The sequence below is a fragment of the Macaca thibetana genome, chromosome 4 (genome assembly GCF_024542745.1).
Source record: "Macaca thibetana thibetana isolate TM-01 chromosome 4, ASM2454274v1, whole genome shotgun sequence".
NCBI lineage: Eukaryota > Metazoa > Chordata > Mammalia > Primates > Cercopithecidae > Macaca > Macaca thibetana.
Genome location: NC_065581.1, coordinates 33,050,279 through 33,072,995, shown reverse-complemented (window position 1 = coordinate 33,072,995; position 22,717 = coordinate 33,050,279). Strand labels below are relative to the sequence as shown.

Here is a 22,717-nt window from a genome sequence, read left to right as displayed (position 1 = left end):
TTACAACATGGAACGTGAGTCTTACAAATGAAAAGTTTGATAACCCAGGATTTAAAATGTTGAAGGACATGGGATATCAGAGTGGGAAAGGTTTAGGGAAATTCCTACGAGGAAAACCTAACCCAATATAAATAACTGGAAAAACTGATAGAAAAGGGCCAGGACATCAGGATTTCTGATGGGGGTCATTGATATTTCTCCTCCACCCTCTGCCTTATCATTAGAATGGCCAGTGACAAACCCATACGGGTGGATCAACGGCTCCTATCTCAGGAGAAGCTGACGCAACTTTAGCAACTAGTGTAAGAACAATTGGACACAGGACTATAGAGGATTCAGTTAACCCCTGGAATTCACCAGTGTTTGTTATTCCAAAAAAGTCCGGAAGATGGCGACTGCTGCATGATTGGAGAGCTGTTGATGCAAAAATTAAACCAATGGGTCCGTTACAGCAAAGTGTACCAACTCCAGTGGTCATTCCTAGAGACTGGCCTCTTGCAGCAATAGATCTTAAGGATTGTTTCTTCACTATACCATTACAAGAGAAGGATAAGTCTCAATATGCCTTCTCTGTGCCTTCTATTAATCAAAGAGAGCCTGTTTCTTGCTATCAATGGAGAGTTTCACCCCAGGGCATGCTTAACAGTCCTACGCTATGTCAGCATTTTGTAGGACAGGCATTAAAGGAGCCTCGAAATATGTTTCCTACTGCTGACATCATTCATTTTATAGATGACATTCTTTTGGCTGCTCCTACAGATCAAGTCTTACATCAGTTATTCTGAGAAACAAAGCAGGCTTTAACTAAATGGAATCTCAAAATAGCTCCAGAAAAAGCACAAACAACTTCGCCATACCATTACTTAGACAACATTGTTACTGAAAGCAGTGTACGGCCTCAAACAGTAGTTCTCCATAAAGACATGTCACAGACTTTAAATGATTTTCAACAGTTGTTAGGGGATACTAATTGGCTGCACCGGATGCTAGGTATTGCCACTTATCAACTTACACATCTTTATCAAACCCTACAAGGAAATTCTTCATTAAATTCCCCGCGGCAACTGATCAAAGAGGCAGAAACTGAGTTACAGCTTATAGAACAGATGTTTCAGCAACAACGTGCCTCCTGGCTACAGCCACAAAAACCTTTGCTTTCACTATCCCTTAGACAAAATTTTAAAAAGTCTATTCTTTCATTCTTCCTGCGAATACTCATCACAAGCCTATTGCATGTGGACAAACCTATTTTACTGATGGCTCTTCCCAAGGTCGTGCAGCTATTTATGGACCCAAGCATATTTAAACAATAGCGACCTCCTGGGTTTCAGCTCAATGCTCAGAGTTGATTACCATCATTCAGGTTTTATAGCTCACAGCTTCAGATCTTATCAACATTGGCTGTGATTCATCTTATGCTGTACATGTAGCCAGTCATATACAAACTGCTATAATTAAAAGTACTCTAGAACCAGAACTACTTAATTTGTTCCTAAGACTTCAACAAACTATTCACTCTCAAGCAGCTCCTTTTGTATTTCTCATACTTGCTCTCACACACAACTTCCTGGAGCACTATCTCTAGGTAATGATAGAGCAGATACATTGATTGGTTCTGTGTTTCAGCAAGCTCAACCCTCTCATGTATTACTACATCGAAACACCTCTGACCTTACTCATATGTTTCGCTTGTCTCACAGCCAAGGTAGGTCTATAATAGAAGCCTGTCCTACTTAACAGCATGTCTCTGGAGCCACACCTGTAGAAGGATGTAATCCACGAGGCTTGGCTCCAAATGAAATTTGGCAAATGGATATTACACACATAGCAGCCTTTGGTAAGCTTCATGTGCCTATAGACACTTATTCACATATGCTGCATGCTACATGTCAAACAGGTGAGACAGCTGGTCATGTGCGGCAACATTGTCTGTTGTCTTTTGCTCATATGGGGATACCTAAACAATTAAAAACTGACAATGGACCTGCTTATATTAGTCATACTTTTCAAAATTTCCTACAGCTTTGGGCTACAACCCATAAAACAGGAATTCCTTATAATCCTAGAGGACAAGACACTATAGAGCGGGCACATCAAACATTGCAACGCATGTTGGAAAGACAAAAAGGAGGAGTAGGAGATAAGTTACCACCGCAATCAAAGTTACACGTAGCCTTATTTACTTTAAATTTGTTGACTGCTGGTATGGATGGTAAGACTGCAGCAGAAAGACATTGGCCACTGTTAGAGAAAAAGAGGAGAGGTTTTCCGAAAGTGTTATGGAAATCTCCAAAAAAAGCACAATGGAAAAGTCCGGTGGATTTACTGACATGGGGATGAGGGTATGCTTGTGTTTTTACAGGAGATGGACAAACTGTGTGGGTGCCTTAAAGGTGCATGTGACCCTAGAACAGGAGACTGGAGGAGCCCCGGGCGGCCAGCGATGGGCCCGGTCCCTCCATTACGAGCTATGAGCCAGCTGAGTCTGAGTGCGAAGACAGAGAGAAGGCTGATCAGAGTCACAACACCATCAACCCCCATAAACTGGGGGCAACTCAGGAAAACCACGCAGGAAGCTAAGAAACTACTGGAGCATCAGGACAGGCAAAAACCCCTGATTCCATGTTCTTGGCTATGATAACCATAATGTCTTGTGTGGTATGTTTTCCTTGTGCAGAGGCAAAAATATATTGGGCATATATTCCCAATCCCCCAGCAGTACGGCCTATACCCTGGAGTGACACTCCCCCTGAGATCTATCATGATCAGGGAGCGTTGACTCCAGGACCCCTAACTCCCCCTGACATAGAACAGTTAGACTCTCAGAACAATGTCATCAATTATACCGCTCCACTGGAAGGACCCCTTTGTGTATCACCGCAAAGACATTAACTGTCATGTACTTGTTAACCAACCCATAACATCTTGGTTCTATTAATGTAACTGTGCTGTGCTAACTGACCATTCCCCAGGCCAGTCGCTTACTATTGCTGTTATTGGATAATATCCCAACCCAGATGCTGCCATTCATAAATGGGAGTGCTGCCTTCCATAGCATCTCTTGGATTGGTCCTTTCCTCCCTAGATAATGCCACTGAGGAAGAGGTAGGCTAAAGCCTGCTCCATGCCAAGCAATCTGGGCAGCAGAATGGGATTGGAGCCTGGTGTGGTACAAAGATGAAGGATTATGAGCTTGCCACCAATGCCGGAGAAGTTTGGGCCATGATTTCTGATTATTAGCTTTTCCATCTAGTTGACCTTTAGGCCCCCAATCCACAATATCTCCAGTTAACATAGATTGTTTTTTAGCCAGTGGGCCAAGACACTGGGTCCACAGAGGGGGATAGGAACTATTGAAGGGAATCCATTCCATATGGTCAGCACAATTAGGGCGACTGGCCTGGGAATGGTCAGTTAGCACACCAGTTACATTAATAGAAGACAGAGGATGAGCCCCTGGGCTGTACGTGGTCAGAAAGAGGGACCAACAGAGATATGGTCAACAACTCAGCAAGAGGCTTGAAATACAGAATGTGAGCAAACTTGCTTCTGTGCCGGTGCCAGGGTTGCAGGTGGGGCGGATCAAGGTTCCCAGGGTCTGCACCCCGCCCAGGGAGCCCTGGATGGCGGCGTCGCTGTCAGTGTCTTCCTCGGAGGCCATCCCTGTGACTGGATCGTTTGTGTTCCCACAGCACGTTTCTTGGAGCAGGCTAAGTGTGAGTGTCATTTCTTCAATGGGACTGAGCGGGTGCAGTACCTAAACAGATACATCCATAAACGGGAGGAGAACCTGCGCTTCCACAGCGACGTCGGGGAGTTCCAGGAGGTGACGGAACTGGAGTGGCCGCCTGTCGTTGAGATCATCCTATTATTCTCTGTTCTAGAACTCCCCACTTCTGACATTCTCATTCCTGAGAACTGGAACAGCCAGAAGGGCATCCTGGAGGAGAAGCGGGACAAGGGGGACACCTACTGCATAAACAATTACGGGGTTTTTGAGAGCTTCACAGAGCAGCGATGAGGTGAGAGCGGCAGGTGGGGGGGCCTGAGTCGCCGTGAGCTGGAAATCTGAGTGTGTGTGTGTGTGTGTGTGTGTGTGTGTGTGTGTGAGAGAGAGAGAGAGAGAGAGCCATCTGTGACCATTTAGAGTCCTCTCAATCCCCAGCAAGCAATTCTGAGAGCACAGGTGTGTAGAATGTGGATTTGTCTGTGTCTGTGTGGCTGTTGTGGGAGGGGAGGCAGGACCTGGCTGCTTCTTATGGTTGGAGGCCTCTGTGGGGAGGTGACATGGGAGGTGGGAGCAGGTGGCTGGACAGAGAGGAGACCTTGATTGTCCTGGATCCTTAGAAATTCAGGGAAGGGAAGTGTAAGGTGTATGTGGTTGGGATGAAGGTTTAGGGGAGGAGAGCTGAGGGGTATGGAAGGTTCGGGATAATGTGAAGGGGCCAGTTCCAGACTATCCCTGGCACACACCCTTCATGTAATCTCTGAAATAAAAGTGCATGGTGTTTGTTTGCAAAAGCATTGGATTAACTTCCAGGAGAATGGAGGAGACCTCTGAGGCAATTCTGAAGCTTCTTTAGGTCTAAATTTCTTTTTTTGTTTGTTTTCTTAGTGTGTATATTTTTACATAGCTGAAATGATTGTGAAACTAACTTCTTGAATTAAAGTTTTGTTTGTTTTCGGGTTTTGTTTTTTGTTTTTTGTATTTTTGAGAGAGAATCTTTCAAAATTAAAGTGCCCTTCCTTAATCCTTCTCGCTGCTTTAGGACTCATGCCTTTCTGGGAGAAAGATGTGGAGAATCGGCTGGGCGCGGTGACTCACACCTGTAATCCCAGCACTTTGGGAGGCCGAGGAGGGTGGACAACGAGGTCAGGAGATGGAGACTATCCTGTCTAACACGGTGAAACCCCATCTCTACTAAAAATCAGTTACCACTGAAGGTCTAATAATAGTTATGTTTTTTTGCTAAAAACAAAAAATTAGCCAGGCATGGTGGCACGCGCCTGTAGTTCCAGCTACTCTGGAGGCCACAGCGGGAGAATCACTTGAATCCCGGAGGCGGAGGTTGCAGTGAGCCAAGATGGTGCCACTGCATTCCAGCCTGGGCGACAGAGCAAGATTCCATCTCAAAAAAAGAAAAGATTTGGAGAATCATTTCTGCTTGTTTTGCACAGGAGATGCATTGATCACCTAAATGTAAATATAAGAACTTTCAAAACTAAAATGACGTTCCTTAATTCCTAAATCTCAGGATTTTCCAGGAACATAAAGATTTGGAGAATCATTTCTGTCTGTCCCACGTTCCCGGGTCAGAACCATTTCTGTGGTGTTCTAAGGTGTGAGTGCATGGTGGCAGTATTCCTAAAAATTCATACTCAGTTTCCTCATGTACCCTACTCTGTCCCTTTATCTATCCACATTGTTTTAAAACATACTCTTCTCTCAAGGTGTAAGAGGATGATAAATAGGTGCCAAGTGGAGCACCCAAGTGTGATGAGCCCTCTCACAGTGGAATGGAGTGAGAAGCTTCTGACCTCATAAATTGATGGCTATCTTCAGTCATTGTTTTATATATTTTATGTAAATTAATCCTCATATAACCCCAAGAGGTAAATTAGTATAATTAACCTACATTATATGTGGGAAAGATGAGACACAGAAGAATCAAAAAACTCTTCCAGGATCAACCAGTAAAAGGCAGACCTTGGATTTGAACCAGGCAACCTGGCTCAGAAATCAATTTTAATTACTATACGCTGTACTTTCAAAGATTTGTAAACACTTTGACAATGCATGCCAATTTCAAGCTATGAAGAAACAAATACAATTTTTGTAACATCTCTCAAATCTAATGGGTCCACACTATCAAGATTAAATTCCAGACTGATGACGCTGTAAGACCGCATGGCCAGCTGTGCTGGAGACCTGGTCAAGGTCAGACCCTGGGTTTACAGAGAAGCAGACAGTCAAACAAGGAGACTCTAACTTCCTGATTCGTTCTCTCTACCTTTTTTTCTCCTAGTCCAACCTAAGGTGACTGTGTATCCTGCAAAGACCGAGCCTCTGCAGCACCACACCCTCCTGGTCTGCTCTGTGAGCGGTTTCTATCCAGGCAGCACTGAAGTCAGGTGGTTCCGAAACGGCCAGGAAGAGAAGGCTGGGGTGGTGTCCACGGGCCTGATCCAGAATGGAGACTGGACCTTCCAGACCCTGGTGATGCTGGAAACAGTTCCTCGGAGTGGAGAGGTTTACACCTGCCAAGTGGAGCACCCAAGCGTGACGAGCCCTCTCACAGTGGAATGGAGTGAGCAGCTTTCTGACTTCATGAATTTTTCACCCACCAAGAAGGGATGCTAATCCCTGAGTATCAGGTTTCTCCTCTCCCACATCATATTTTCATTTGCTCCATGTTCTCATCTCCATCAGCATGGTTCACTGGGGGTAGCCCTGTAATAGTTTCTAGAAACACTGGTACCTCCTGGAGAAGCAGTCACGCCTGCCAGGCAGGAGAGGCTGTCCCTCTTTTGAACCTCCCCATGATGGCACAGGTCAGGATCACCCAGTCTCCCTGGGCTCCAGGCCCTGCCCTGGGTCTGAGACTGTGTTTCTGGTGCTGTTGATCTGAGTTGTTTGTTGTGACCTGGGAAGAGGAGAACTGTAGGGGCCTTCCTGACATGAGAGGAGTTCAATCTCAGCTCTGCCTTTTATTAGCTCTGTCACTCTAGACAAACTACTTAACCTCATTGAGACTCAGGCTTTCTGTTGATCAGATTTTGAAATTGTGCCTTACATCAAGGCTGTAATATTTGATGAGTTTGATGCCTGGACCTTGTAACTGTTCAGTGTGATTTGAAAACCCTTTTTCCCCCCAGAAATGGCCAGTTATTTTAGTTCTTACAGGGCAGTCTTCTTCCCCATTTTGAAAGCTCTGAATCTTAGGGTCTCCATTAAAGAGGTTCAGTTTGGAATAAACATCACTAAAGCTGGCTTCCTCTCTCAGGAGCACGGTCTGAATCTGCACAGAGCAAGATGCTGAGTAGAGTCGGGGGCTTTGTGCTGGGCCTGCTCTTCCTTGGGGCCGGGCTGTTTGTCTACTTCAGGAATCAGAAAGGTGAGGAGCCTGTGGGAGCTGGCTCTCTCCATAGGCTTTTCTGGAGGAGGAACTATGGCTTTGCTGAGGTTAGTTCTCAGTATATCAGTGGCCCTGAACAAAGCTTTTCTTTCCCCAAATGACCTCCAATGTCCTGCTAATCCAGAAATGATCAGTGCATGGTTTCTGTGTCAAAACATAATAACCATAATAGCTTGTGGCCTGCAGAGATGAGAGAAAGGTTAACAAGTAGGGGTCCTTTGGTTCCAGATCCCGGTGCAAATTAAGGAAGAGCCACTAAGGCTAATGCAGTTACACTGCATCCTGTGACAGACACTTCATGCTTCATGGGTCACATGTCTGTTTCTGCTCCTCTCTGCCATGGTTGGTATGGGTGGTGGTGACAGAGAAATCTCAGGTGGGAGATCCGGGGCTGGGACACTGTGTTGGAGGACAGATTTGCTTCCATATCTTTTAAGTGTATATCTTTTCCCCCTTTTTCCTAGGACACTCTGGACTTCGGCCAACAGGTAACACCTTTTAATCCTCTTTCAGAGACAGATTCAGTTTCCCTAGAATGACAGCAGAGGTGATAAGGCATAAGACAGAAATAGTAGGAAAGACTTGGGATCCAAATTTCTGATCAGGCAATTTACACCAAAACTCCTCCTCCCCACTTAGAAAAAGCCTGTGCTCTGCGGGAGTATTGGCTCGGGGAGACTTAGGAACCTTGTTTTTCTTCTTCCTGCAGTGCTCTCGTCTGAGTCGTTGAAAGCAGGAAAAGAAGCTTTTAGTAAAGCCAGGTCTGAAAACAATTTCCTCTGTCTCTGCAGGACTCCTGAGCTGAAGTGCCGATGCCACATTCAAGGAAGAACCTTCTGCCCCAGCTTCACGGGATGAAAAGCTTTCCCGCTTGTCTCTTATTCTTCCGCAAGAGCTTTCTCAGGACCAGGCTGCTACTGGTTCAGCAACTCTGCAGAAAATGTCCTCCCTCGTGGCTTCCTCAGCTCCTGTTCTTGGCCTGAAGCCCCACAGCCTTGATGGCAGTGCCTCGTATTCAACTTTTGTGCTTCCCTTTACTAAACCTTTCCTGCCTCCCGTGCATCTGTACTCCCCTTGTGCCACAAATACATTACATTATTAAATGTTTCTCTAACATGGAGTTAAAAATCATCTGGTCCATTTGGCTGCAAGGACTGGAAATAAGAAAAAGGGAAGATTATTTCCCAATAGAATAATGGTTTTCATGTGTATATAATAAGCAGGTGAGGTAAATGCACATGTTAAATAGCTTGATTTAGACATTCCACACTATAGGCATATATCAAAACTTCATGCTGTACAATATAAATACACTATACAATTTTTACTTGTCAATTAAACAAGTAAGCCTAACATTCAAGAAGGCAGTGCATAAAAACTGAGAACAGACTAGAACAACTGAAACAAACTTAGCAAACATGAGATGAGAAACCAGCCAGCAAGTCCATCAGAACTTTTCCTTAACCCTGCCTACAATATTCTGAATCTATACCTTTAAATTAGTGTATAGTTTTTCATTCCAGGGACTTCAATAATGTAGTATGATCAAAGGACGTGTACAGATTTCAGAGAAAGGCAAATTTAGAAGACGGAGGATTCTCCATTGTGTTCTGAGAGCCAGCATCAAATATGTCAAATCTGAAAGTACATAATCAATTCAAAAGTTTACTTCAAAGAAATAATCATTTGAGCATAATTTCTCTACTGTCAGAGACAACTGTTATTTTCAATCAAATTAAATGTTTATTTTATGCATATTTTGTTTTTAGTTATATGTTATTGTACCTACATGGTAGTTCATGTATGTATAAATCCTGTAAGAATATAAATCCTGTAGGAATATATTAAGCTGATAATTATGTCTGTTCTGTTTGATCCTAGAGTTGCAACAAATATGCTTTGCTCCCTAAGTTTAGGAAATGATTTGTCTCATTTTATATGAGATGTGGTTTGGAATTCTAAGGTAGAACTAAAATGTGTGGGATGAATATTTGAATGAAGATGCTTCTGTTGCGAATAGCAGGAAATCCCATCTAGTGGACTTCTCTTTCCTTTAACCCGTTATCTCACATTGCCGATAGATCCAAGGCTGGGCATCTCCAGGGTTCCTCAACTCAGGAGGCCACAGGCATCAGCAGTGATCCTGGAACTTCATAGCTCATCCCTGTCACACACAGCACGTCCGCTTTCCTGAGGTGGTAGGAGGACCCCCGCAGCAGCTTTAGGTTTCTTATTGTTTCACAACTCCCAAAGGCAGGAAAAGGATATGACTTTTTCCTGTGTGTCTTTATAAGGATCAACTAAACTGTTTCTGGAGTGTTCCCAGTACCCACTTTCTCACACATTGGAATGACCATGGTTTCACACAGGCTCAGACAAGCCAGGATTCAACCTTTGCAGAGTGGGCCTGACGCACATGGGAAGAAATGGAGTAAAATCACATATTTTTAAAAATAAAGAAATGGTGGATGGAGTAGGAGAGATTGATTTCAGGGTAGGGAAAGGAAAGATTATGGTACTATTAGGTTGTTAGTATTTGTAGTTAATTTCCACATGGAGGCCTAGAGATTCCTGATAGGCATCCTCAATTCAGGGTTTTTGGGTCTTTTTAAATACATAAATATTTATTATACATATATTTAAAAATAAATGTATTTAAAACATATATATAATATACATACATTGAGTATTAAATGTCAGCAATTAACTCAATTACAATTTTAAAAAGCAAGCAAAAAGGATTGTTTTTAGAACTCATTTAAGTATGCTGACATGTTATTTTATGAGGTAAATATATTTTCTAGGGAAATTTTTGAAAAAAAGCAGAATAAGGAATGACTAGCTCTATAGGGTGCTATTTTAAAACACGCTATACATTTATTTTTAAAAAGCATCTGTTACTGGTTTTTTTTTTCATTAAATATGCTAGTAAAACAGAGTCTAGAATTAGAACAAGTTGAGATTTTGTTTCGGTTTTTGGTAAGTTGTATTCTAAACTCATTTCTTTCACTAAATAGATCCTGGATAAATAAAAATTGAAACATAAAGAGAATATACAAAATTAACAAGACAGATGTTATTGATTGATTGATTTTTCTTTTTTGAGACAGGGTCTCGCTCTGCTGCCCAGGCTGAAGTGCAGTGGTGCAATCCCGACTCCCCACAACCTTCGACTCCTGGGTTGAAGTGATTCTCCTGCCTGACCCTGCCTAGTACCTGGGATTACAGGTGCACGCCACCATGTCCGGCGAATTTTTACATTTTTAGTAGAGAGAGAGTTTCACTATGTTGGGCAGGCTGGTCTCGAACTCCTGACCTCATGATCTGCCGGCCTCAGCCTCCCAAAGTGCTGGGACTACAGGCGTGAACCACCGTGTTTGTCTGACAGATGTTATTTCTAATAGTATCATCAACATTATAATTATGTTTGAAGACAAACAGACTTTCTAAACCCTTATGTGGTGCTGGTGGGAATGTATAATTTTACAAATATCTGGAAATACGGCAATTTCCTAAAAAGTTTAACATACTTTTCCATATGACCCATCAATTTCACTCCTTGGAATCTACCTAAGAGACATAAAAACATATGTCCTCACAAAGATATGTGTTCAAGAACAGCGTTAGCCACAGCGGGCCCAAACTGAAAACAATCCAAATGTCCTTCAACTAGTAAATTGATAAACAAAATGCAAGGCAATATCATTCAACAATAAAGGGGAAGAAAAACAGACTTATCTGGCAGGGGAGATACCATGAACACGAGGGTAGTTTTCCCAAGGCAAGTTTCAACCCCTGCACTCCGGATGATGAGACATTACTTAATGGGTACAATGCGTGTGACTGGGGTGATGGATACAGTAGAAACACTGACGTCACCACTATGCAATCAATGCAGGTAACGAAACTACACTTGTACCTTATATATTTACACAAATGAAAAAGACAACATGAATAAAAAGGAATGAAAAGAAAAGAAACAAAATGATGATACATAATACAGAACTGGTGAACTGCAATAGTGTTAACTAAGTGAAGGAAACTGGACACAAAAGATTACATGTATGATTTCATTTACTTAAAATACCTAGAAGAGTTAAATTATAGACACAAAAAGCAGATCATTGGGTGCCTAAGACTTGGCGTGTCAGTGGGAATTAGCTTAAATAGAGAAATTTTGAACGTGACAGAAATGTTATAAAACTGGATTGTTGTAATAATTGCACAAATCTATTAATTTACTAAAATCACTAAATTTTATACAATGGGTAAATTTTGTAGTATGTAAATTATGCTTCAGTAAACCTGTTAAAATAATTCCTTTATTAAAAATAATACATCGTGATCGGGGATGGTGGCTCATTCCTGTAATCCCAGGACTTTGGGAGGCCGAGGCAGGTGGATCACAAAGTCAGGAGTTCAAGACCAGCCTGGCCAAGATGGTGAAACCCCGTCTCTACTAAAAATGCAAAAAAAATAGCCAGGTGTGGTGGCAGGCACCTGTAATCTCAGCTACTCAGGAGGCTGAGGCAGGGAACTGCTTGAACCTGGGAGGCAGAGGTTGCAGTGAGCTGAGATCACGCCACTGCACTCCAGTCAGGGCAACAGAGTGAGACTCTGTCTCAAAATAAAAGAGACATTGTAAGCAAGAAAAAATCCAGAAGACACTAACGAAAAAATATTTGAAAAAAATTACTGATTTCTTTTCATAAAGAAAATAACAAAATGAAAAGAAGTGTATGATACTCAGAATAAATTTTGATCTCATAAGGCAAACAATGGGCTTTCTTATGAAAAATTGTTAACTAATCAATAAATATATTAATGGAAAGGCCACAGAAAATTGGGCAAAGGATATAGACTATAGAATATAGTATTTCTTTTTTTAATATACTTTAGGTTCTAGGGTACATGTGCACAAAGTGCAGGTTTGTTACATGCGTATACATGTACCATGTTGGTGTGCTGCACCCATTAACTCATCATTTACATTCGGTATGTCTCCTAATGCTATCACTCCCCCCTGCCCCCACCCCACAACAGGCCCCAGTCTGTGATGTTCCCCTTCCAGGGTCCTAGTGTTCTCATTGTTCAATTCCCACCTATGAATGAGAACATGCGGTGTTTGGTCTTTTGTCCTTGGGATAGTTTGCTGAGAATGATGGTTTTCAGCTTCATCCATGTCCCTACAAAGGACATGAACTCATCCTTTTTTTTTTTTTTTTTGGAGACGAAGTCTCACTCTGTCACCCAGGCTGGAGTGCAGTGCAGTGGTGCCATCTCGGTTCAATGCAAGCTCTGCCTCCTGGGTTCATGCCATTCTCCTGCCTCAGCCTTCCTCATAGCTGGGACTACAGGCGCCCAGCACCACACCCAGCTAATTTTTTTTTGGATTTTTATTAAAGACAGGATTTCACCATGTTAACCGGGATGGTCTCGATCTCCAGACCTCGTGATCTGCCCTTCTTGGCCTCCTAAAGTACTGGGATTACAGGCATGAGGCACTGTGCCTGGCTGAACTCATCCTTTTTTATGGCTGCATAGTATTCCATGGTGTATATGTGCCACATTTTCTTAATCCAGTCTATCATTGATGGACATTTGGATTGGTTGCAAGTCTTTGCTATTGTCAGTAGTGCCGCAATAAACATACATCTGCATATGTCTTTATAGCAGCGTGATTTATAATCCTTTGGGTACATACCCATAATGGGATGGCTGGGTCAAATGATATTTCTAGTTCTAGATCCTTGAGGAATTGCCACACTGTCTTCCACAATGGTTGAACTAGTTTACAGTTCCACCAACAGTGTAAAAGTGTTCCTATTTCTGCACATCCTCTCTAGCACCTGTTGTTTCCTGACTTTTTAATGATTGCCATTCTAACTGGTGTGAGATGGTATCTCATTGCAGTTTTGATTTGCATTTCTCTGATGGCCAGTGATGATCAGCATTTTTTCATGTGTCTATGGGCTGCATAAATGTCTTCTTTTGAGAAGTGTCTGTTCATATCCTTCACCCACTTTCTGATGGGGTTTTCTCTTCTTGTAAGTTTGAGTTCTTTGTAGATTCTGGATATTAGCCCTTTGTCAGATGAGTAAATTGCAAAAATTTTCTCCCCTTCTGTAGGTTACCTGTTCACTCTGATGGTAGTTTCTTTTGCTGTGCAGAAGCTCTTTAGTTTAACTAGATCCCATTCATCAATTTGGCTTTTGTTGCCATTGCTTTTGGTGTTTTAGACATGAAGTCCTTGCCCATGCCTATGTCCTGAAAGGTATTACCTAGGTTTTCTTCTAGGGTTTTTATGGTTTTAGGGCTAGCATTTAAGTCTTTAATCCATCTTGAATTAAGTTTTGTATAAGGTGTAAGGAAGGGATCCAGTTTCAGTTTTCTACATATGGCTAGCCAGTTTTCCCAGCACCATTTATTAAATAGGGAATCCTTTCCCCATTTCTTGTTTTTGTTAGGTTTGTCAAAGATCAGATTGTTGTAGATGTGTGATGTTATTTCTGAGCCCTCTGTTCTGTTCCATTGGTCTATATATCTGTTTTGGTACCAGTACCATGCTGTTTTGGTTGCTGTAGCCTTGTAGTATAGTCTGAAGTCAGGTAGCATGATGTCTCCAGCTTTGTTCTTTTGGCTTAGCATTGTCTTGGCAATGTGGGCTCTTTTTTTGTTCCATATGAACTTAAAGTAGTTTTTCCAATTCTGTGAAGAAAGTCATTGGTAGCTTGATGGGGATGGCATTGAATCTATAAATTACCTTGGGCAGTACGGCCATTTTCATGATATTGATTCTTCCTATCCATGAGCATGGAATGTTCTTCCATTTGTTTGTGTTCTCTTTTATTTCATTGAGCAGTGATTGGTAGTTCTCATTGAAGAGGTCCTTCACATCCCTTGTTAATTGGATTCCTAGGTATTTTATTCTCTTTGAAGAAATTGTGAATGGGAGTTCACTCATGATTTGGCTCTCTATTTGTCTGTTATTGGTATATAAGAATGCTTGTGATTTTTGCACATTGATTTTATATCATGAGACTTTGCTGAAGTTGCTTATCAGTTTAAGAGGAATTTGGGGTGAGACGATGGGGTTTTCTAACTACACAATCATGTCATCTGCAAACAGAGGCAGTTGACTTTCTTTTTTCCTAATTGAATGCCCTTTATTTCTTTCTCTTGCCTGATTGCCCTGGCCAGAACTTCCAACACTATGTTGAATAGGAGTGGTGAGAGAGCGTATCCCTGTCTTGTGCAGTTTTCAAAGGGAATGCTTCCAGTTTTTGCCCATTCAATATGATATTGGCTATGGGTTTGTCATAAATAGCTCTTATTATTTTGAGATACGTCCCATCAATACCCAATTTATTGAGAGTTTTTAGCATGAATGGCTGTTGAATTTTGTCAAAGGCCTTTTCTGCATTTATTGAGATAATCATGTGGCTTTTTTTCTTTGGTTCTGTTTATATGCTGGATTACATTTATTGATTTGTGAATGTTGAACCAGCCTTGCATCCCAAGGATGAAGCCCACTTGATCATGGTGGATAAACTTTTGGATGTGCTGCTGGATTCGGTTTGCCAGTATTTTATCGAGGATTTTTGCATCGATGTTTATTAGGGATATTGGTCTAATATTCTCTTTTTTTGTTGTGTCTCTGCCAGGCTTTGGTATCAGGATGATGCTGGCCTCCTAAAATGAGTTAGGGAGGATTTCCTCTTTTTCTATTGATTGGAATAGTTTCAGGAATGATACCAGCTCCTCCTTGTACCTCTGGTAGAATTCGGCTGTGAATCCATCTGGTACTGGACTTTTTTTGGTTGGTAGGCTATTAATTATTGTCTCAACTTCAGAGCCTGTTATTGGTCTATTCAGGAATAGTCAATAAATATAAATATTTGCTCAAACTCACCAATGAACGGGAAAATCCATATTCAAACAGCAATGTAATAAACTGTTTCTCCCCGAGAAAACTGGCAAATAAAACTATTTTAAAATCAATGATTTAGAAGATTCAATGGGAATAAATTCTCTCATATTATTAGGATCCTAAGTGGATAGCAGTGTGATAATATCTATTAAAACTCAAAATGCAATTGTCACATGCTTGATGAAAACAATCCCATTCTAAACATCTGTCTTAAACAATCTTACACGAGCCCAAGGAGACATAAAACTGGTCGTTTGTTGAGCCACGGCTTGGGATAACAAAAACATTTCCAAATTAAAAAAAAAAAACTGATTAATTTGTCTTGATGATAAAACTATTGCACATCATGAAAACTATGCAGTATGTGAAGTGACAGCACACTGTGGGACGACATTTGGTGCTGTGTGGGGCACTGTGAGCATATATTGATGTAATCCTGTGCATAGTTGGGTAATACAGTATTTCCACTCTGGGTTTTTATAGTCTCAGTGAATTATTCCTTGTACGTCCATAATGACATATAAAAAAAGTAACAGGAGAGAAAAAAAACATTCTCAATATTTATATAGAAGAAAGGTAAATTGTGGTATAGCCATAGAAAGGAACAGGGCTTTAAGTAAATTATGTAGGACTATCAACATGGATTGGAAAAAATCATAAACCGTAATGCCAGTTAGGAGGTAGAAAATTACAAGAATTGCCACTTACTATAAAAACAAAAAATATATAGAATAAACTAAATGGATAAACTGGAAAATAATCTTATTTTTAAAATTTTAACTAGCCATGGATCAAAAGGTATAAAAATTTCAAATTCCAGAGATGAACGAATTCCACTTAGGTGAGCAGGGTCAAGTGCCCACTCTCATTCTTTGGTCCATCTACTGAATCTTAACATGGGTGGAAGATTGAGCCTGGTTGAGAAAGGGAGATTGTGAGGGAGTAAGGACAAACCAGCTGAGTTGTAAATACCCCTGTGCGCTTGTGTGATGCACTACAATCTGTAGAGACTTCCTAATAATAGACATCTACTTTACTCTGCCAGCTGATTCTCCTTCTAGAACTTTTTCTGACTTCATGCTGGTGGTGTGGGAACTGGCGAGGTAGATAGAAGACAACAAACATTTCTGTAGCTTCGTGCAAACAAAGATCAGGAAAGAAATTAAACTAGGAATAATCTTTCAACCATCTTGACTTACTTGGCATTTATAAGTGACATATATATTGACAACATCTGATAACTAGAGAATATTTATTTTTTTACATTGCACAACGATTATCCATGAAATAGAACAAATACAATTGAGAGGTGACAATGCGCCAGCAGCCCTCACTCTCTGCGCCTCCTCGGCCTCAGCGTCCACTCTGGCGGCGCTCGAGGGACCCTTCAGCCCGCCATGGCACCGTGGGAGCCCTTCTCTGGGCTGGCTGAGGTCGGAGCTGCCTCCCTCTGCTTGCTGGGAGGTGTGGAGAGAGAGGCGTGGGCTGGAACTGGGGCTACGCGCGGCGCTCGCGGGCCAGTGTGAGTTCTGGCGGCCTGGGCTCGGCGGGCCCCGCACACGGAGCCGCCAGCTGACGCTGACGGCCCAGGGCAGTAAGGGGCTTAGCACCCGGGCCAGGAGCTGCGGAGGTTCCATTGGTGCTGCACTCAAATTCTCGCCGCGTTTAACTACCTCCCAGCGGGGCAGGGCTGGGGACCTGAAACCCACCATGTCTGAGCTCCCCCACTGCGGTGGGCTCCTGAGCGCGGCGGGAGCCTCCCCCACGGGCGCCACCCCCTGATCCGTGGCACCTGGTCCCATCAACAGCCCAAGGGCTGAAGAGTGCAGGCACAGCTCGGGACTGGCAGGCAGCTTCACCTGCGCCCTGATGCAGGATCCACTAGGTGAAGCCAGCAGGGCTCCTGAGTCTAGTGGGGACTTGGAGAGCCTTTATGTTTAGCTCAAGGACGGTATGTGCACCAATCAGCACTCTGTGTCTAGCTCAGGGTTTGTAAACACACCAACTGGTACTCTGTATCTAGCTAACCTAGTGGAGACTTGGAAGACTAGCACTCTGTGACTGTGTTTAGCTCAAGGATTGTAAACATACCAATCAGCACTCTGTCAAAACGGACCAATCAGCTCTCTGTAAAATGGACCAATCAGCAGAATGTGGGTGGGGCCAGATAAGGGAATAAAAGCCGGCTGCCTGAACCAGCAGTGGCAAGCCAGTGGAGTCTTGTTCCAGGCTGTGGAAGGTTTGTGCTTTCACTCTGCAATAAATCTTGCTGTTGCTCAGTCTTTGTATCCACGCTGCCTTTATGAGCTGTAACACGTATCGCGAAGGTCTGCAGCTTCACTCCTGAAGCCAGCGACACACCTCAAACCCATCAGGAAGAACGAACAACTCCAGACGTGCTGCCTTTAAGAGCTGTAACACTCACCACGAAGGTCTGCAGCTTTACTCCTGACAAAGAGACTATGAACCCACTAGAAGGAATAAGCTCCAGACACATCTGAACGTCTGAAGGAACAAACTCAGGACACACAATTTTCAAGAACTGTGACACTCACCACGAGGGTCCACGATTTCATTCTTGAAGTCAGCGAGACCAGGAACCCACCAATTCTGGACACACTATGACTATAGAATTAGTCTCAATTACTTGCACAAATAAAATCATACAGAGTATATTCTCTGAACAGTTTTATCAGACTACAAATTAGTAAGACTGAGAAAATTGCCCAAATTTTTGGAAGTCAAATAATACATTTCTGAATAATCAATGACTTCTCAAAGAGGAAATCAAAAGGAAAATTAGAATATACTTTTAAAAAAATTAAAATGAAGTTTTTAAGCTTTTGATGTGCAACTAAGGCAGTCCTTAAAAATTTTAGTTTTAAATACTTTTATTACAAAAGGATAAATATGTAAAAATCAAAAATCTAAACTTTCAACTTAAAGCAAATTTAACTCGAAAAAAGTAGAAAAAACCAAAGAGGGCCGGTGCAGTGGCTCATGCCTGTAATCCCAACAATTTGGGAGGCCTAGGCAGGCGGATCATGAAGTCAGGAGATGGAGACCATCCTGGTTAACATGGGAAACCCTGTCTCTATTAAAAATACAAAAAATTAGCCAGGGGTTGTGGCAGACACCTGTGGACCCAGCTACTTGGGAGGCTGAGGCAGCAGAACCACTTGAACGCGGGAGGCTGACGTTGCAGTCAGTAGAGATTGCAGCACTGCACTCCAGGATGGATGACAGAGCGAGATTCTGTCTCAAAAATAAAAGGCCAGGTGCGGTGGCTCATGCCTGTAATCCCAGCACTTTGGGAGACCGACGTCAAGAGATTGAGACCATCCTGGCCAACATGGTAAAACTCCACCTCTACTAAAAATGCAAAAAGTTAGCCAGGCATGGTGGTGGGCACCTGCGGTCCCAGCTACTCGGGAAGCTGAGACAGGAGAATCACTTGAACCCAGGAGGCGTAGTTTGCAGTGAGCCGAGATTGCCACTGCACTCCAGCCAGAGATGCCATCCAAAAAAAAAAAAAGTAATAAGGAAAATAAAAAGTACATTCAACTAAGTGGTAATGAAAATACAGCATATCAAAATGTTTGGTACATAGCTAAAGGAGTGCTTTGAAAAACTATGTATAGTACAAAATGTATACACTGAAAAAGAGAAAAGTTCAGAAACCAATAATCTCAGTTCCCACCTCAAAAACCTAGAAAAGTTGTCAAAAACAACCTAAAGCAAGAAGAGGAAGAGGAAAGAAAAAAAGAAGAAGAAAAACCAACTAATATAGGGGAAGCAGAACTCGGTGGCTCACGCCTGTAATCCCAGCACTTTGCAAGGCTGAAGGGAGTGGATCACCTTAGGTCGGGAGAATGAGCCTGACCAACATGGAGAAACCCCATCTCTACTAAAAATACAAATTCAGCTCAGCGTGGTGGTGCATTCCTGTAATCCCAGATACTCAGGAGGCTGAGGCAGGAGAATCGCTTGAACCTGGTAGGTGCCGAGTGCGGTGAGCCGAAATTGCGCCACTTCCCAGGCTCCAGCCTGGAAGACAAGAGCGAAACTCTGTCTAAAAAAAAAGAGAGAGATAATCAGTGAAAAAAAAGTTTGTTCTTTGAAAATATTAATAGGGCTGACAAATTTCTAGGGCAAAATACAAGGAAAAAGGAGTAAAAACACCAATATTGGGGTTGAAACATGTTATATCACTCCAGATTCTTCGACATTAATAGTACACCAATGGAATATACCAAAAACACAAGTGAAATGGAAAAGAATCCTTTAAAAGTACACAAGTACACACTATTACAACTAACTCAATATGAAGTAAATTGAAAAGCTCTATAATTATAAAAAGAATTGAACTTATAGGAGAAAGCTCTAGGTTGGAATAGTTTCATAGGAGAAATCTACCAAACATTTCAGTAGAGTTAACACAAGGATGCAAAATTTCCTCCAGAAAGCAGAAGAGAGGGGAAGACATCCAACTTACTTTAAGAGGCCAGTATTTCCTAAAATCAAAAGTACACAAAAATAGTATAGCAAAAGAAAATTAAAAAGTAATATACCTGCATGACTATACATGCAGAACTCCCTAACAAAATGTTAGCAAGTAAAAATCAGCCAAACTAAAAATATATGTAAACTATGCCAAGTAGCATTTATTTTAGGGATGCAAATCTGGTGTAATGTTTGAAATCAATCAGTGACATCCATCTTATTAACGAGCTAAAGAAGAAACATCACATGGTTCTATCAATTCATGTAGGAAAGGTCTTTGACATAATTCAACATTAATTCATGATTTTTAAAACTCCCTCAAAATAGTAGGAAATGAGGAGGACTTCCTCCACTGGATAAATAACTTCTACAAAAACGTTGCAGCTAAATTATACTTAATAGTGGAAATCTGAGTGCTTTTCGTCTTCTGCTTCAGTTAATAAGGAAATTCACAAGGTCATGGAATTCAAGGCCCAAAAAAAAATTTCATTTGAATATAGAATAATAAAGAGGCCGGGCGCGGTGGCTCAAGCCTGTAATCCCAGCACTTTGGGAGGCCGAGACGGGCGGATCACGAGGTCAGGAGATCGAGACCATCCTGGCTAACACAGTGAAACCCCGTCTCTACTAAAAAATACAAAAAACTAGCCGGGCGAGGTGGCGGGCGCCTGTAGTCCCAGCTACTCGGGAGGCTGAGGCAGGAGAATGGCGTAGACCCGGGAGGCGGAGCTTGCAGTGAGCTGAGATCCGGCCACTGCACTCCAGCCTGGGCGACAGAGCGAGACTCCGTCTCCAAAAAAAAAAAAAAAAAATAGAATAATAAAGAAATCAAAACAAATGCTAAAATTATAACATGAATTATTTTCATTTGAAAAGCCTCATAAGTATACCAACAGCATATGGAGAACCAAGGGAATTAGTATAGGTTAAACAAATTTCACAGGGAAAAAGAGATGAAGTAACTATTATCAAATTTCAGAATTTTTATTGCTATAGTAATCAATACTGATTGACATTAGTGCAGGGATAGACACAGATTAGTGGAGCAGCATAGAGAATCCAGAAATACGCCTATGCGAACTCATTTTGACAAAGATGCAAAATAATTCAATGGAAGTAGTATAGGCTATAGTCTTTTCAAACAGTGGTCCAGGAGAAAGTGGAAATTCATAGACAAAAACAAAACCAAAAAAAACAAAAAAGAAGCAAAAGGAAAAAGAAGCAAGAAAGAAACTTAACAAATTCTCGCACCTTATGAAAACATTTACCCCAATTAAATCATGTCTACATGTAAAACATTTAGAAGAAAACATGAGAAAATCATCAGAAGCTAGGGCCTGCTGTCTGAGTTCTGAGTTCTTAGACATGACATCAAAAGCCCTATGTGTAAAAAACAAAAAGACAAAAACAAAAAACAAAAAGCAAAAATCAATAAATAAGGCTTCTTCAGAATTTAAAACTTTTGTTTTGTAAAGTATCCTGTTAAGAAATGAAAAGTAAGTTAGAGATATGGAGAAAATATTTAAAACCACATATATTACCAAGAATACATTGTCAAAAATATATAATCAACTATAAAAGCTCTTCTATAAAATCTATAGTTGAGTGCAGATTATAAAATTTAATTATGGCCAGGTGCAGTGGCTCATGCCTGTAATCCCAGCACTTTGGGAGGCTGAGGCAGGCGGATCACGAGGTCAGGATATCGAGACCATCCTGGTTAACACGGTGAAACCCCATCTCTACTAAAAATGCAAAAAAAAAAAAAAAAATAAATTAGTCAGGTGTTGTGGCGGGTGCCTGCAGTCCCAGCTACTTGGGAGGCTGAGGCAGGAGAATGGCGTGAACCCAGGAGGTGGAGTTTGCAGTGAGCTGAGATTGTGACACTGCACCCTGGCCTGGGCAATAGAGCAAGACTCCATCTCAAAAAAAAAAAATTAATTACAAAATGGGCAAAAGATATGAAGAGACATTTTATCAAAGAGGCTATATATACATGGCAAATAAGCACAATGAATGACATGCAAATCACTAGCCATCAGGGAAATGCAAATTAAGTACTTGATCTAATAGCACTACACACCCCTTAATACAGCTAAAATCTTTTAAAAATCTGGCAATGATAAATGGTGGTGAGAATGCAGAAAAACTGAATTTCTCATGCACTGATGGTGAGAATGTAAAATGGGACAGTCCTTCTGTGTCCGGAATTTATTCCTTCTGGTGGGTTCTTGGTCTCACCGACTTCAAGAATGAAGCTGTGGACCTTCGCAGTGAATGTTACAGCTCTTAAAGATGTTGTGTCCAGAGTTTGTTCCTTCAGATGTTCAGATGTGTCCAGAGTTTCTTCCTTCGGGTGAGTTCGTGGTTTCACTGACTTCAGGAGTGAAGCCGCAGACCTTCGCAGTGAGCGTTACAGCTCTTAAAGTTGGCACATCCAGAGTTGTTTGTTCCTCCTGGTGGATTTGTAGTCTTGCTGACTTCAGGAATGAAGCCACAGACCCTTGTGATGAGTTACAGCTCATAACGGTAATGTGGACCCAAAGAGTGTGGACCCAAAGAGTGAGGGGCAGCAAGATTTATTGTGAAGAGTGAAAGAACAAAGCTTCCACAGCTTGGAAGGGGACTCAAGTGGGTTGCTGCTGCTGGCTCGGATGGCCAGCTTTTATTTCCTTGTTTGACCTCACACATCCTGCTGATTGGTCCATTTTAGAGAGTGCTGATTGGTCCATTTACAATCCTTTAGCTAGACACAGAGCACTGATTGGTGTGTTTTTACAGACTGCTGATTGGTGCATTTACAATCCTTTAGCTAGACACAGAGTGCTGACTGATGCGTTTATAATTCTCTAGATAACAGAAAAGTTCTCCAAGTCCCCACCCGACCCAGAAGACCAGATGGTTTCACCTCTCAATCCCCACTCTAAACAGGACACCCCAACTGCTGTTAGGAATTGGGCAATGACTGCTCTAGCTACTTCCTACTGGATAGGAGTGAAGAAGGGGCCCTGCAGTTGTAGTGTCCTCCAGAGGGGATCTCTTTAGGCCAGTGAAAGGGCCAGTGGGTTTGTCCAGGGATCCTCGGTAGAAGTTGTTAATTGAGCTCATTTGGGGTTCCATTTGTAAGACCATCTGTAGCTTGATGGCC

At 42.0% G+C, this 22,717-nt stretch overlaps 1 protein-coding gene across 8 annotated transcripts in view; it reads left to right on the top strand.

The window, feature by feature from the left end:
- Window positions 1–22,717, top strand: part of LOC126952700 (HLA class II histocompatibility antigen, DRB1 beta chain) — a 174,541-nt gene that overhangs the window by 44,677 nt on the left and 107,147 nt on the right. The window contains exons 3-4 of one of the 8 annotated variants that reach the window (XM_050787526.1): window positions 6,027–6,308; window positions 7,005–7,115. The exons of 4 other annotated variants lie outside the window; for them this stretch is intronic. In XM_050787526.1, coding sequence (XP_050643483.1) covers window positions 6,027–6,308; window positions 7,005–7,115 — 393 coding nt within the window. Of the gene's footprint in view, window positions 1–3,692; window positions 3,758–6,026; window positions 6,309–7,004; window positions 7,116–7,600; window positions 7,625–22,717 lie in introns of all 8 variants that reach the window. 3 more of the 8 variants (XM_050787521.1, XM_050787525.1, XM_050787519.1) reach the window with 3 other exon arrangements.